At 40.0% G+C, this 17,554-nt stretch overlaps 1 protein-coding gene across 1 annotated transcript in view; it reads left to right on the plus strand.

The window, feature by feature from the left end:
* The window catches only part of LOC109910603 (cyclic nucleotide gated channel subunit beta 1), a 173,730-nt gene that overhangs the window by 96,442 nt on the left and 59,734 nt on the right, over positions 1-17,554 (plus strand). Inside the window, 3 exon segments of the mRNA XM_048606008.1 lie at positions 7,260-7,352; positions 8,667-8,824; positions 9,642-9,821. Coding sequence (XP_048461965.1) covers positions 7,260-7,352; positions 8,667-8,824; positions 9,642-9,821 — 431 coding nt within the window.

Genomic DNA, 17,554 nt, shown 5'->3' on the forward strand with positions numbered 1-17,554 from the left:
GTTAGCAACTCCTTTGTCTGTCCAACTGTCCTTCTCTCTCTTTGGGCTCTATCCTATCGTTTACTCCCTACCCCACCCACCTCCCTATTTTTAGCAGTTCTGAGGAAGGGTCACCAGACCGGAAACGTTAACTCTGTTTTCTCCTTCACAGATGCTGCCAGACCTGCTGAGCTTTTCCAGCAACTTTGTTTTTATTCTTCATTTACAGCATCTGCAGTTCTTTTGGTTTTTATCCTGCTAAATCAGTTTAATTCGATTTGTGTTGAAGCTATAAAGCAGGAAATTGATTGGTATGAGAATACATCTTTTGTTTTGCAGAAGGACTCATCTGCTATGAAGCTATCTGCTAATAACATATTAATGCTGAGGTATACGCATTGGAAGAATGTTCGAATAATATTGGTTTACAGTGAAGGAAATAAAGCAGCAAAGGGAAACTTTAGAAGGAATCTGAATATTATCATAGACTCATGACTTCTAACATTGAAATAAGTGGGCAATTTTCTAACTTGATCTGGTTAGGGACCATTAATGTTTTAGAGAGAAATATGAGCACTCAAGGAACAAGTGAAAAGCACTATGCCACAAGCTTCATGTTTTTAAAACAAAAACAAACTTTTCTGGATATAAATCTGAAATTAAACCAAACAATCACTCCAAAATTAAAACTATAGTTTATAAAGACTTAAACATAAATCCAATTCCACTTTCTACTTTTCCTCAAGAGTTCCTTTAAACATTTCATGAATCTTGAAGGTGGATTCACTTCTAGATTACTAAATCAATGGTATATCAAAGCTCTCAAAATTTACTCAGATTTTTCTCCAATTTTCCAGCTATTCGCCAAGTTACAAGACTTTAGGGGGACTTTTCAATAGCTTTTGGTTTTGTGACCCTTTGAATTTCCTTTAAATCCTCATAGCTCAGGATTCCACAGTACAAGCACAGGCCTCTCTTTGTTTGATCTACAACAACTAAAACATCAGAAAACAAAACTCTTCATTTGCAGCTTTGGTTTCAAACTGCAACCAAGAATACTTCCAGAATTTAACTGCATTTGCACCAGGAGAATCTCTGTAGATTTCTTCAATTAGCTAAAGAACTCTTGTAGTCATTTTCACCTTGCAAACTTTGTCTTATGATGGATAATAGCTGAAAAGGCAGTTATTCAAAACAAGACTATGATAGAAAGTAGATCTAGCATTTATCCTACTTGTTAATCTCTCAACTTCCATGGTGATACAGCTGCAAAAGACCCAACTCTCACATGGTCTTTTAGATGCTTTCCAAACATCAACCAGTTCTCCTGCTGACCATCTCTTCTTAGGTGCCTCTCTATACCTGTCTCACTGTTGGCTATGCACAAAGAGAAAATCAAAATAAAGACTCTCACTGAGATTCACCCAACTCTGTGACAATGTTTTCTGGTAGAAATGAAAATTGACTAGCTCGTAATTCCAAAGCTTAATTCTTAAAGCATGTGGATAATGTATATCTCTAATGATACAAATTGCCCTCTTTCTAGACTTAATGCCTCCAAATCTACTGTTTACAAGTGAGTCCTAATCTTTTACTGAAATCACTGTAAACATCATGACTCCAGTTCTTTAGCTTAGTACACCAACCTGCTGTTTTATGACTCTTACCTTTTTACAATCATCTTTTCCAGTAAATGCAAATAACATTTTGTACATTACTTTTACAATTTACAATTGATTTTTTTGTAATTGGATCATATGTATCCTAAGTTTTTGCGTTATCCAGCCTCGAGATATTAACTAACATTTACAGTTCAATTTAAAAAACTGAAACACTAAAATATATGAACTATGGCAAAATACATTTCTGAAGCCCTCTGCACAAGGTCACATCATCAGAACAGATGCAACAGAGATGGAGAAACTGGGAGAATTGAGTGGAGTCTTTATAGGAAGCAGGTATGAGGATCTATAGTCCAGATAACTGTGGGAGACAGTGGTTTGTACCGGATATCGGTAGCCAGCATGTCCCCAGAAATAGAAACAGAGATGTCAAGGAATGGAAGGAAGGAGTCAGAGATGGACCAGGCAAAGGTGAGAGCAGGCTGGAAATAGGAAGCAAAATCGATCAATTTTTCCGATTCCAAATGAGACAGGGAAGCAACACTAATGAAGTCATTGATGTACTGAGGAAGGAACTGTGGGGAGGGACCTGGGTGGGATTCAAACAAGAAATGTTCCACATACCTCACAAACAGACAGGCATAACTGGGGACCATGTAGATATCCATGGCCAAACCTTTGATCTGAAGAAAGTAAGAGGAGTTAAAGGGCAAGTGTTTAAAGCGAGGATGAGTTCAGCCACGTTGGGGGTGGTGGTGCTGGTTGGGACGGTTCAGGCCTTCTTTCTAAGAACAAGCAGAGAGCCCCGAGACCATCCTGATGGGGGATGGGATTTAAAAGGATTGCATGTCCGTGGTGAAGAGGAGGCTGCAAATTGGACATAAAATATCAGAAGAACTGTGGAAGTAAGTTGGAAGGAAATGGACAAAGGGAATAAAAATCGAGTCGAGGTAGAAGAGATACTTTCTGTTGGCAGGAACAATGGGTCTGCCTGAGGTGTCCTGTGGATTTTAGAAAGAAGTAGTAGCAGGCTGCGTGGGATTAGGACACTGAATTTGGAGCCTGGGAGAGGTGGCGGTGGAGTGGTATACCCAGAAAAGATGAGATTAGTGAACATCATGAATATAATAGCCTGACGTTCAATGGTAGGGTCATGGTCCGGAGGAGATAGGAGGAGGTGTCCGAAAATTGGTGCTCAGCTTCTTTCATGTAGATGTCAGTACACCAGACAAGAACATCTTTGTTGGCAGGCTTGATTACAAAGTCAGGGTTGAATCTGAGCATGGAGTGCAGTCAGTTCAGAGGGAGATAAGTTTGAATGGGTGAGGAAATTAAGGCAACTAATGTCACATGATGCCCACATATCATGAACAAATAATAAAATAAATTGCTGGATTGCTGTCACATTAGATGAAAACTAATGGCAGGTGCCCAGCCACAAGACGGGCTGTGTCATCTTTTCAGATCAGAAAACATGCAGAGATTGACCACTGCATGAGAGAGGGTGTACAGGAGATTCACAATGACGTTTCCTGGGCTGGAGCAAATTAGCAATTAAGGAAAACTAGATAGACTGGTGTTGTTTTCCTTAGAGAAGAGAAGGGTGGAGAAGGACCTGGTTGAGAAGTACAAAATTAGGAGGTGCATAGATAGGTTAGAGAGGGAGAAACTTTTCCACTAATTAGAAAGGTCAACAACCAGGGAGTACAGTTCTAAGGAGCAGAAGGTTTAAAGAGGATTTGAAGAAAAATATTTTCACCGAACGGGTACCTGGAATTCACCGCCTAAAAAGGGTGGTGGGGCAGGAACCTTCAAGGCATTTAAGAAGTAATTAAATGAACACGTGAAATGCTATGCTATATGAGGCTACAATACTGGAAAGTAGAACTAGAATAGACAGATGCTTAATAACCATCACGAACAAGATGGGCCAAAGGACTTCTTTCCATGCTGTAAAAAATTGATGACACTTGGAATAGTAACAGATGTGGAGGCAGGATTTGTCGTCAGAAGACAAAAGAAATGATGCAGCCATCACCATGTACTTCACATCTATATGCAGGCTGTCCCCTACCAGCATATTTATACAATTTTTATGTGCTCTATATAAATATATAATGAGTGCAGTTGAAACTCCTCAGATGCCTCATCTCACAGAGCTGAACTCTAATTTTACTGTAGCATTTGCAACATTTATTGGAAAGGTCAAGAGTTTGAGTGTGGTAATATTTGAATGACAGCTCCTCGAAGATTGTTGCTTATTCTTAAACATCTCCTGTTACCATGCAGGTGGTGAAATGGTTGCAAGGCTCTTGCAAGGTCCTTTCTTCGGGCTACCTTCCAGAGCAAGTCATTTTCCCATTTATAGATAAAAATGGCTGAATCAGTGAATATGGAGTCATCTGTTCAGGGAACAGGTCAGAAAGAATGGAAGATTTTTTTTTCCCCAATTTACACCCTCCACAACAAACTGAACAAGCTGAAGGAATCAGGTACACAGGAATGGCACAAGGAATGGCAGATGGAGTTTAATTTAGATAAATGCGAGATGTCACATTTTGGTAAGATGAACAAGAGCAGGACTTACACAGTTAATGGCAGGGTCCTGAGGATTGTTGTTAAACAGAAACCTAGGGGTTCACATACGTAATTCCTTGAAAGTTGCGTCACAGGTAAGACAGGGTTGTAAAGGTGTTTGGCATGCTTGCCTTAATTGCCAAGACCATTGAGTATTAGAGTTGGGACGTCATGTTGCGGTCGTACAGGACATTGGTAAGGCCGTTTTTGGAGTACTGTGTAGAGTTCTGGTTGCCCTGTTATAGGAAGGATATTGTTAAATTGGGGACGGTGCAGAAAAGATTTACAAGGATGTTATTGAGACTGGAAGGTTTGAATTATGAGGAGAGGCAGGATAGGCTGGGATTTTTTTCAATGGAATGTAGGAGGTTGAGGGATGACCTTACAGAGGTTTATAAAATCATGAAGGGCATAGATAGGGTGAATAGCAAAGGTCTTTTCCCGCGGGTAGGGAATTCAAAACTAGAAGGCATAATTTTAAAGTGAGAGGGCAAAAATTTAAAAGGGACAACTTTTTCACACAGAGGGTAGTTCGTATGTGGAATGAATTGTCAGCGAAAGTGGTAGATGTAGGTACAGTCACAAGATTTAAAAGACATTTGGACAGGTGCATGAATAAGAAAGGTTTAGAGGGATATGGGCCAAATGCAGGCAAATGGGATTAGTTTAGTTTGGGAAACTTACTTGGCATGGAAGAGTTGGACAGAAGGTCCTGTTTCAGTGCTGTATGACTATTACTCTATGAGTCTAAGTCGTATACCATTCTGATTTTGAAATATTATGCACTGTCCTTCATTGTTGCTGGAACAAAATGCTGGTGTCTACTTCACTGTGGAAGTAATTCACTTCACAAGACTGCAGAGTTTCAAGAAGATGGCTTGTCACCACCTCCTTAAGAGATGTTAGAGTTTAACAATGAGTACTGACCTTGCCAGTGATGCTCCAATCCCATTGAAGACTAAAACCAAACTCCTTGCCAGCCTTCCAGGTTCTACCCTTTATAACCAGGCCATCTAAAACTTTGTTTTCTGTGTCCTACATGCACTAAATCACATTCATGATCACTCCTGTTTTCACATTCAAGCTTCCTGCTGCCTAAGATTTTGAATTTCTTCCTTAAACTTCTGCTTCTCTTGCTCTTTCACTTTTTTAGATGCTTCTTAAAACCTACGTCTCATGGCCATTTGCCTTAATATCTTCTAACATGATTCTATAGCAAAGTAGCTTAATAGGTTTCCTTTGAAGCATTTCATTGGAACATTTCACTATTATAAATCTAAATTATGTTGTTCCACAGCTGACAGTGGTCTGCTGGCAGCTGAAATCCATGTACACACAAAATGATTGGTTGATCACATGACCTATCTTCACCTGCCACCAGAAGTTCAAAAGTCCATTGCATATTCCAAAAAGGTAGCTTTTATTAGCTTATATCTGCACAGTCATCATAAGAAAATTAAGGTCCATTGTCCGTTCCAAGTTATTTCTGAATGAGTCTTTCTTCCATGGTTGCATATTGTGAACTTTTCTTGATAAGGTAAGAAGGAAACTGCTTACACCCTCTGTGGGTTAATTATCTCTGCTGGGGCTTTTGTAGACCCTGTATCTCTACCTAATGGAGTGGAATGTCAAATTAAGACTTCCATTTTTAGTTTCAATTAAGGTTTTGTTTTGGTTAGAAACTGCCTTTTTAAAAAGTTCAGTATCTAGTTCCAGGCAATTAATTAATAATTAATTAATTAATATTTGACATGAGCATGTCTTTATAACAGACTGCTACTTCTCAGGTCAATACCACTTCCACCCTAGATAGTTACCAAACTTAATTTACTGAACAGGTGCCAAATCACCGCTAGGCCCACATGCAAAATCCATGCATTTGCAGTAACAATTGCGCAAGGAAATCAAGTACTTGAATGCAATCCCTCTCACTTTCCCATCCAACCCAGACATTTATGAAAGCACAATCTGCACTTTCAAAGTGATAAAATGCACAAGACCTGAAATCTGATAAATCTACCATAGTTCTCCAGTCATACTTTTGGTGGTAGCTCATCAGAAACCCATGAAAGATGCCCTGATTTCAGACATTTATGAGACCTGAAGCTGTGGTCAATTTTCCTGCCTGACCTACAGCCACCCTCGGTTTGGGCCTATACTTAAAAGAAAAATGTATGGAGTTATCTGATTTCAGGAATAGATCATTGTCTGCCTTTTTTTGTCCTTTATATTAATCCAATTCACTAATTCAAAAATAAGAAGGCAAACGGTAAAAATGTTAATACGTGGAGTTGGTTTCTTTACAGTCCTAATCCTTCGGCTACAAATTGGACAGAAAATGCTAGAATTGTGGAACAAGTCAATGTTTGCTTCTTTTATTTGAATGCATCTCAATATTCATCAATATAATTAAAAGAAAGATACTTAGGCTGAGTGATGAGCTACTGGTCAGTTCATTTAGTTCAGTTGGCAGAATGGCTAGCTTGGGATTTAGATTGATACTAACAGTATGGGTTCAATTCCTGCGCTGGCCGAGGTTGCCATGAAGGATTATCCTTCTCAACCTTACCTGAGATGTGCTGACCCTCAGATTAAACTACCAGTTATCTCTCTCTCTCTATAATGACAGAGCAGCACTATGGTCTGGTAAGACTATAGTGACTTTCCCTCACTGTAAACAAATCAATAAATTTTATCTGCTCTTGTTTCTAAAGTGAAGTATAAAGATTCACTTGTTTCTTTCCCATCCCTTCTGTGAAAATGCAGCAGTTCAACTTAATATTGCTGCACTCTTTCCTCCATTGGAAAATGGTGTTAAATGTTCAAAGGATTTTGCAGCCTGATTAACAACCTGTTTTGACCCTAGGTAAACACTTCTTCCTTGGTCAACAAATCTGAAGTAAGATTTGAACCCTGACTCTTCTAGTTCCAGAGCAGGAGCACAATCACGTTCCTCAGAGTTTGATGACTTAAAGCCATGCCTTATCCTGCAGACACTGGTAGAGCTGTACATTTTTCTGTGATGGCTTTAAATTGACTTTGATAAATAACCAATGACTGCATTTTTTCTTTGTTGAACAGAAGTAAGTCCAATCAGGAAAATGTGGATGAACCATCCCATGAGTCACCTGTGCAAGCTTGGAATAGCCAAACAAATCTCCAGGTTGATGACAGGTGCCTGACCAACAGACGTTTGGGTGTTTTGAAGTTGATTTTTACTAAGCTCCTCCTGCTGCTGCAGATGCTGCTTATTTTTGCCACAGTCCTGTCCCCTGATTGTTTCAAGAAGTTGTCAAATGTTGCTGGCTGCAAATGACTTCAGAGAGAAGGGTTGCTATTGGTTCCACTGGGTGGAGATGGGGTGCAGTGATATATGCACTCAACTTGTACTATGTAGTCATTTCCACTCAAGTTCCTGGTATAGTTCCTCACTGCAGTTTACAATAAACAGAGAGCAACAGGTGTAGATTGAGCAAGAAATAAGTACGGAGAAGAGGGGAGAGAGAGGGAGGAGGTGATAGAGATTTGAATACCACAGAAGAGAAGGGAGAGATGGGGGTACAGGCAAAAATTCCGATTTAAGCCGTCTCATTTATTTAATTAATTTGGTGATGCCCACTTGTATTTATTCAAAATATACCTGTATTTTATCAATTCTTGGAAAAAATACTAAAAGATGAACCTACTGCAACAGTAGAATTCCCAGAAGTCCTATTGCTCAATTCCATGAATAGAGGCTGTAGAAGTGTAGATGCACAGATTGCAGCCGCAGCAGCAAAGGAACCTAAGGGTGTTCCACACTTTCATTAGGCTGATTGGGGTTGGGCTCACTACCAGGGCAGATATAGAAGTCAGACAGCTGCAGATGTTCCCCAGATCACAGTCCAGAAATAAAGCAACAGGACTGAGTAGTGAACAATAACGAGTGTTGTCAAGGGGCATGGTTATGAAAGAGTTGATGGTGAAATTACATTAACTCCACCCAATCTGATGACATCACACAGTTTTTATGTGGAAAAATAGTTTTGCATGAGATCCTGATGGTTCCTGATAGCCATAATTGTGCCTAACTAGTTAATATTAATTGTATCTACATTAATCATGTTTACACAACAAGGTTTAGTTTAATACAAGTATCTATTGTTAACACTCTCTCGTGGTCTATCTTCTATCACTGCTCATTAGACATGCCCTAGACTAAGCATAGAAAGGAAGATTAGTGCCAGTGAGCTACCCCAACCACAAGCTAACAGTGATTGGTAGCCACAGCCTAATAAGTTACGTAAAATGGTTGACAAGATATACACGGATTTATAAGGTTACTAGAATTGCAATAAATTTTATTCTACCAAAACTTGCATTTAATACAGTATGCCCCTTAGTGTAAATACTCACAGCATTAATAATCATAAGCTACCTTTATAAAGCTAGCATCCAACACATCTTGTATGGAAATTCAAAGTTCCTGAATTCAGTTTTCTTGTTCAGTTCCAGAGATAAACAGGGTTCAACAACAAGTATTACCAGCGCCATTGTTAATGAGCGCCTCCAAGAGCTGGTGAGAAGCTTTAAAGAACGAACAGAACTAGTCAAGGAAAAGCTTATTGACCCTGATGCATCTGAAGATGAGGGAAGTCCAACTGCATGTAAGTAAAGGGATTGAAGAATTAGGGTCCTGGTGTGTGGAATGGGATCGGTAGACGGTATGCACAGTAGGTGACAATGTAAATTGTGGACTGGTGCAACTGCAAAGTTTATTGGATTATTGACTCAGCTTCAGGGAGGATTTCAAAATGTTTAGCAGTAGTACTAGGTTAAAATGAATGTTGGAGGAATTCGGGAAGATACAAACAGAAGGTGGGTGGGGAAGGTAGAGGAATTGAACAGCTCAAAAGCATTGGAACAAAAACAAAGTTGCTGGAAAAGCTCAGCAGGTCTGGCAGCATCTGTGGAGGAGAAAACAGAGTTAACGTTTCGGGTCCGGTGACCCTTCCTCAGAACTCAAAAGTGCTCAAAAGCGTTAATAGCCTTTCCTCTCAGTTCTGTGTCTCAGGTCTAAAGCCTGGCCAGACTAGTGGAAAAATATGCATCCTTTCTGTTGCCTACACCTCAACTAGACACCCTGACACATCCTCCTGGGAAGTGGATATAAGCTGAGGTTGAATTTCTGTCTGCCCTTCAGATGTGTCCATGAATCAACATAAAATTTGAAGGATAAGTGACATTGCCCACACTGGCAGTGGAAGTGAATTTCATTATGATTCTTTACTATGATATTTTCTGCATTGTAACAGTGGCAACATTTTAAAGGTCTTATGTTGGCTGTGAAGTGACCTGGAACTTCCTGTGGCCTCAGACACTATAGAAATGCATGTCATTTTTATTAATTTGCTCCATTAGATGGCGCAAATGTTTTCCACTTGCTCACAAACAAATCTGACTATTCATTTACTTATATCACAGCCCCAACTAAGAAGGCTATGGAAGCCCCCCCTCCACCTCCACCCCCACCGCGAGAGGAAGAAAAGGAGGAAGAGGAGGAAGAACATTATTGTGAAATGATGTGCTGCCGGTTTAAAACTCAACCTTGGATCAGACGGATTAGAGGACTGGGGTTTCCATCCAGCGTTGACCCCTTCAGCAGTAGGTTTGATTGGAACAATCTTTGAAAATATTTTTCAAACTATGCTGGTGTGAACTAAACTGATCTGAGCACCAACCAAGCACCAGTAGGATCAATAAGATCAACAGGATTGAAACCAAGCAGAACTTAATGGGCAGTAATTGGCCAATGGGCTCTTAATAGATCAGGAGATTAGTGAGTAGGTACCAATCATCTTGACTCAGTGGAAACTGATCTGTGTAGCAAACAGTCCACAAGGACTGGTCATTGAAATGTAACCTAAGCACTAGCTATTCATTGGAACCTTGTCTCTGGAAAAACTGTTCAACAGTCACTAGTGAACAAGCGCACATCTGAAAGGTAAATAGTCAATGAGAAATGATCTGAGCAGCAACAGTCAATGTGTCTTTTTGTTCATGCAAGTCCAACATTCATTGCTCAACCTGAATTGATCTTGGAACTGGTGAGCAGCCTTCTTGAATTGCTGCAGTTCTTGCAATGTAAGAACACCCACAAAGGTGTTTGGGAGGAAGTTGCAAAACATGGACCCAGAAATAGTAAAAGAATCATGAAATTGTGCCAAGATGGTGTGTTGCATGGAGAGGAACCAGCAGGGATTGGTATTCTCATGTATTTGCTCCCTCATCCTTCCAGGTGGTAAAGGTCACAGGTTGGAAGGAGCTGTTAATGGAATATGTTCATCAGTAGCGGAGGGAGCAATTATTTAAGGTCCTGGAAACGATAGCATCAAAATAGTTGTATTGTCCTGAGTGGTGTTGTGTTTTTTGCATTGTTGGAGTTGCACTCATTCAGGCAAGTGGATTGTATTTCATTGCACTCCTGGCTTGTGCTTTGCAGGTAACGGGCAGGCTTTGAGGAGTCAGAAGTGAGTCACTCATCACAGGATTCCCAAACTCTAATCTGCTATTAAAACAACAACATCAAATAGAAAAGTTAAATAATAATCATTTATAAAACCTGACAAACTTAAATTTGTAACATTATTGAGTCAAGAGCTCAGATGCTTTATTGGAACCCAAATTGAACATCCATGAAAACATTGTTGCAGAGTTGGTAGGAGCAAATTACTGCAGATGTTGGAATCTGTACTGAAAACAAAAAGTGCTGGTGATCGCAGCAGGTCAGGCAGCATCTGTGGAGAGAAAGCAACACCTTTCATTATTTTGCTGAAGACTGAGAGCAGATTGTTGGGGCAGTAATTGGCTAGATTGGAATTATCTTGGTCTTTGAGAATCAGACCTATCTGGGCAATTTGGGTAAATACCAGTATTGTGGCTGAACTGGAACAGCTTAGATTGAGGGAATAAAGTAAGTATTCAGTACTACAGCTGGAACGTTGTCAGAACCCACAGTCTTCATCATATCCAATGTGTTCATCCATTCCTTGGTATACGTGGAATGAATTAGATTTGGTGAAGACTGATATATGTGACGCTTAAGTCCTCAGAAGGATCCTGAGATCAATCATCCATCTGACATTTTGGATACAGACAATTGCAAATGCCTCAGACTTGCTTTTCCTATTAGTAACTTAATAGCAGGAATTAATTTTTTTAAAACAACAGCCAAAAAGGAACATCAAAATGCTGTCTAATCAAAGGGAACCTAAGTAAGTCATGGTCCATAAGATTTTAATTGAGCAATAACTAGTCAACAATACATGGTTTATTTAATGCTGGTTGTACCTAATTCACAGTCTTGCTCAGTGATTTTTTAAAAAGTCAACAACAACAAATTTAGGCAATAAGTAATATGAACAATAATTTAATTAGCTAAATCTCATCACATCAGTGTTAAAGAGCAGTTTGGGATTGACTAGCTGCAACTTCCATGAATAAGTATGTTTATATTTTGCCATAGTCCTATTTGTATAATTTTATTTCGTGTGATTCTGTGCTACAACGAGGCAAAAAACAAATGACATTCTCTTTTGATGATTCAAATAAACACATACTATCCTGGCTGTGACTTTAGCAAATTCCAGTGTCACCAGTGTGGAACAGATCACTGTGCCATGCAGTGGATGGACACTCTCTTGTGTTTCCATGGCTTGCATTTAAAACTGCCCAGATGAATAGGATAAAGTTTCCTTTCTTTTCAGACAATACTATTGCATTCACATAAAGTAACAAGATTGTAAAGATATAAATTGTACATCCGTGTACAGCGAAGGAAATCTCCCATCCTTTTCCATTCTGGCCTATATGTGATTCCAGACCACAGCAATGTGGTTGGTTCTTAAATGCCCTCTGAAATGGCCTAGCAATTTACTCAGTTGTATCAAACTGCTGCAAAGTCTAAAAGGAATGATATTGGAAGGACCGCTGGACATTGATCCAGGCACCAGAAATGATGATGGTAAACACAGCCTGCCAACCCTGTAAGTCCTCCTTGCCAACATCTAGAGGTTTTTTTGTCAAGTTTGGGACAGCTGTCCTACAGACTAGTCAAGCGACAGCCTGATATAGCCACTGTCACTGAATCATACCTTACTGACAATGTCCCAGCCATCACTATGCCCATTCCGAAGTATGTTCTTTACCTTGGGCTGGACAGGCTCACCAGAGATGGTGGTACAGTGGTAGCTAGTTGTCCTTGAAATCCTCAACATTAAATACAGACACAATGAATTCCCTCAGTATCAAGTAAAACATGAACAAGAAAAACTCCTGCTGCTTGCAACCACCATCCACCTCAACCCCAATCTCAGCTGCTGAATCAGTATTCCTCCATGTTGAATACCTATCAGAAGAAAATGGCGAGGACATAGAATGGACTCTTGGTGATGGATTTCAATGCTCATCACCAAGAGTAGCTCAGTAGCTAGTAGTACTACTGAGTGTCAGTAGTCAGTCAGTGTCTTGAAGAGCACAGCTGTTTGACTGAGTGTGTCAAAGGTGATGAATGAATCAACAAGAGGGAAGAACTTACTTGACTTTTTCCTCACCAACCTACCTGTAGCAAATGCACCTGTCTATGACAGTATGGGTGAGCGTATGTGCATCCTTGTGGAGATGAAGTCCTGACTTCATAATGAAGATATTTACCACTGGGTTGAGTGATACCACCACCATATTAAATGGGATAGATTTCAAACACTGCAACTCAAAACTGGGCACCCATGAGGTACTTTTTTTCTGATGAAGGGTCCAGGCCCGAAACGTCAGCCTTTCTGCTCCTATGATGCTGCTTGGCCTGCTGTGTTCATCCAGCCCTGCACCTTGTTGTCTCGGATTCTCCAGCATCTGCAGTTCCTACTGTCTCTCACCCATGAGGTACTGTGGGTATCAACAACAGAACTGTATACAGCCAAAATCTGTAATGTTATGGCACGTTCCCATTCATCACTACCATCTAGTCATGGGATCAACCCTGCGTCAATGAAGAGTGTAGTGGACATAACAAGCATACCTAAAAAATGAAGTATCAATCTAATGAAGCTACAACACATGACTACTTGCGTGCCAAACACCTGAAACAGCTTGCAACAGATAGAGCTTAGCAATTCCACAACCAACAGATCAGATGGAAGCTCTGACAGTTATGAATGATGTAGATAATTAAACAGCTAACAACAGCAGGAGGAAGCTCTACAAATATCCCAATCCTCAATGATGAGAAAGCCTGTCATGTCATTGCAATAGGCAAGGCTAATACATTTGCAATTATCTTCAGCCAGATCTGTCAGGTAGTTAATCCATCTTGGTCTTCTCCTGAGAACCCCAGAGTCTTGGTTGCCAATCTTCAGCAAATTCCATTCATTATGTGTGGTATCAAGAAACAGCTGATCCACTGGATACCACAAAAGTTGCAGGCCTTGACAATACTCTGGAAATAGTACTGAAGACTTACATGCAACACTAGTAAATACCTGACAGTGTAGAAAGTTGCTCAGCTACGTTCTCATTACAAGAAGCACAATAAATCCAAATTAGCCAAGCACATCAGACTGCTCTCAATTATCAGCAAAATGATGGAAGGAGTCATCAACAGTGCTATCAAATGTCAATTACACAACAATAAGCAGCTCAATGTTTGGCTTCCATTAGGGTCACTCAATTCCTCACTTCAACACAATCTTTGTCCAAACATAGAGAAAAAGAGGTGAACTGAGAAAAGAAGTGAGATGGGAGTGATTGCCCTAGATATGAAAATAGCACTCGACTAATTGTAGCATATGATCCTTAGCAAAACTAAAGTCAATGACAATCAGAGACAGAACGTTCCATTGATTAGAGCCATACCTTTGACAAAGGAAGATGGGTTGTGGTCACAGGAGGCCAACCAACTCAGTCCCAGGACAATGCTCTAGGTGTTCTTTGGGGTAGAGTCCCAGGCCTGACCGTTTTCAATTGCTTCATCCATGGCCTTCCTGCCATTGTAAGATTAGAATGAGGGGGGTTCATTGATGATTGTAAAACATTTGAGAGTCCTCAGATACTGAAGCATGTATTCCTGCAAGCAGCAAAACCTGGATAACATTCAGACTTAGGCTTATAAGTGGCAAGTAAGATTCATCCAACAGAAGTGGTAGGCAATTGCATTCTCCAACAGAAGCGGCAGGCAATTACATTTTCAAACAAGAGAGAATCTAACCATCTCTGCTTGACATTCATTGGTATTACCATCACTGAATTCCACCACAATCAATGTCATGGTGTTATTAGTTACTGGACCAACAATATATATATGATAGTAAGAACTGCCGATGCTGGAGTCTGAGGTAACACAGTGTGGAGCTGCCCTGGCCTGCTGTGTTCCCCCAGCTAGCCTCTGATCTGTTCTTGTAGCCAAGTTTGGCTACAAGAACAGATCAGAGGCTAAGAATTCTGTGGTTACTCACCTCTGGTCTCCCAATACCTACCAACATCTACAAGGTTTAAGTGGAGTGCAATGGAGAACACTCCACTTGCCTGGATAAGTGCAGATCCAACAAAACACAAAAACTTTGACACCATCGAAGACAAAGCAACCCATCATTTCAAATATTCACTCTCTCCACCACCAACACAAAGTAGTAGCAGTGTATACCTTCTACAAAATGGGCAGGAAGAATTCAACAAGGTTCCCTCAGCAGCACTATCCAAACCCACATCCTCTACCATCTGGATAACCATCACCTGCAAGACTTCCTCAAAGCCAGACAGCATCATGACTTGAAACTATATCGCCATTCCTTCACTGTCACTGGGTCAAAACTGGAAGTCCCTTCCTAAAAGCATTGCGAGTGTACCTACACCACATGGACTGCAGTAATTCAAAAGGACAGCTCACTATCATCTTCTCAAAGGCACTTAGGGATGGGAAATGAATGCTAGCCTCATCAGAAACATTCCATTTCCTATAAACAAATTTTAAAAAAATATTTTCCCAAAAAATATTTTGAGATTGTGTTGTAGCCACAATCCAACTCCAATTTATGATGCATAGGTAGACGCTAACAATTACAGACCAGCTTTACCTATACTGGCCTCACATGCAGCTGGACCTCATGTAGAGCACGTAATCAGGCAGCAAAGTATTCTGCATACAACCAATAATGAAGATAAATGGGCATTTCAAAGTTTATGTGCTGCTTAGATCACCCCAATCAGGCACCAGGTATTCTCACATTGAAATGGGACTTATCCAATTTTTAACCCGTTTGCACTTTGGCATGAAGAATAGAAGAGCTAAATGATAGTTAAATGGAGGAAGACTGCAGAAAGCTGCAACACAGATGGATTTAGAGCTGACATGCATGAATTACAAGAAGCTAGCAACCAAGTTCAGCAGGTAATAGGGAGTGCAAATGAACCAGTAGTCTTTACTTCAAAGGGGATGATGCATGAAAATAAGGAGGTCTCACTAAAACTATACTAGGCACTGGTGAGACCACAGCTGGAATACTGTGAACAGTTTTTGTCCCCTTATCTGAGGAAAGATATAAGATCCAGAGAAGATTGATTGATTGGGTTGATTCCGAGTATGGATGGACTGTTTTATGAGGAGAGGTTTAGTTGATTGAGCTTGTACTCGTTGGAGTTTAGAATAATGATCATTGAAATACATAATATTCTTCTGGGCCTTGATGTGATGGATGCAGAAAGGTTGTTTCATTTATGGGAGAGTCTAGGACCAGAGGGCAGAATCTCAAAGTAAGGGATTGCTTGTTTAACACAGTGATGAGGAGGATTATTTTCTCTCAGAGAGTAGTGAATCTGTGGAATTATTTACTGTAGGGAGCTGTTGAGGCTGGGTTGTTCAGTACATCTAAGGCTGAGGTTGACAGATGTTTTATTAATAAGGGGATCAAATGTTATGGGAATAATGCAGGAAAGTGGAGTTGATGATTATCAATTGGCCATGATCTCATTGAATGACAAAGCAGACTCGATGGACCAAATGGCCTATTTCTGCTCCTACATCAGTTTTATAGTGTTGCTGCTAATACAGGGCAGTTATTGACTGTGGCAGAGCCATTTTCATTGCTGGGGGTCTCTCAAGTACAGCAACGTCCTGACTCTATATTTATATTGAGGTTTTAATGCCAGTGTAAACACATTTGGTACACAAATTAACTACTATGTACAGATTAGGCAGCCATAAAATAGCGATAGTAGGAGTCTGCGATTAAGTTGTTGATTTTCCATGTATAATTTTAAGCACAGACTCACAGATCAAAAAGTAATTGCAAAGTAGACATCAGATTTCATTCCGTTTATGTAAAAGTTGATTTCTTACATTTTCAATCATTCCCAGCAAAGAAAAAGTTGTTTGTTTTTCTCCTTCTTCGTAAATTGAGGGTATTTGTGATCAAAGGGAGAAAGCTCAACTGTTTGACAGCCTAACTCAGCAAAGACTAGCAATCCAACTTGCGATTTTCCTTGTCTATATGTTTGTGTGCCATCCAGGGCAATTGAACCACCAGTAGACCAACCTTTTAATTACCTACTTGTCTCAAACCAATCTCTGCATCATCACTAACTTCTGATCCCACTCCACCTGACTTACTGAAGAACTGCTTGGAGATTTGACCTTAGATTTCTTTTAGATTTCAACCTTATTTTTATGTTGACAGCTGAACAAGTCCCGATAGTTCAATGACAAGATTCAAAGCACAGTAAAATCAAATTTGCCCTTTTAAAATATTTGAGGTCTGTCGACAGAATCCAACATTTCAAACTTGAATGGTCTGCTAATGTGCAAATGGTTTGCCTTAAAGTTCATGTTACTGACTTCCTACCCACTTTGATATCTTCTTGAGGCTAAAACCTGTGATATAAAGAGTGTTTGGTTAGCAGGCATTCCTCCACTGTCAATGCTCCTAGCTCCTGCAAGGTAAATGCTCATCTGCTGGTGACCTGTTAGGTTGTGCTTGTCTAAATATTGCAACTCTTGTGTTGATATTTGAGCTGGTTGTGGTAGGTTTACTCTAATGCTAATGGTAGTGGTGCTCACGCTAGTATTGCTGATATAAAATGCAGCATTGGGAATGGTGTTGGTTCTTATTGATTCTGTCCAGGTTCATTTTTATAATTTGAAGACAATGTAACATCAGCTTTGTGTCTGTTAAATATCAGAAAATATTGACACATTTCTGTATTAAATAATGAATTTGTACCACATTCCAAACTGTATTTACTTTACTTCCAAAGCACTTAGATTCAACTTCATAAACATCAAGTGCACACTGTCTAATTTCCTCTTTATATATCATCACCTGACATTATCCCTATATCACAAACATGTG

This window comes from Rhincodon typus, chromosome 15 (assembly GCF_021869965.1).
Source record: "Rhincodon typus isolate 14 chromosome 15, sRhiTyp1.1, whole genome shotgun sequence".
NCBI lineage: Eukaryota > Metazoa > Chordata > Chondrichthyes > Orectolobiformes > Rhincodontidae > Rhincodon > Rhincodon typus.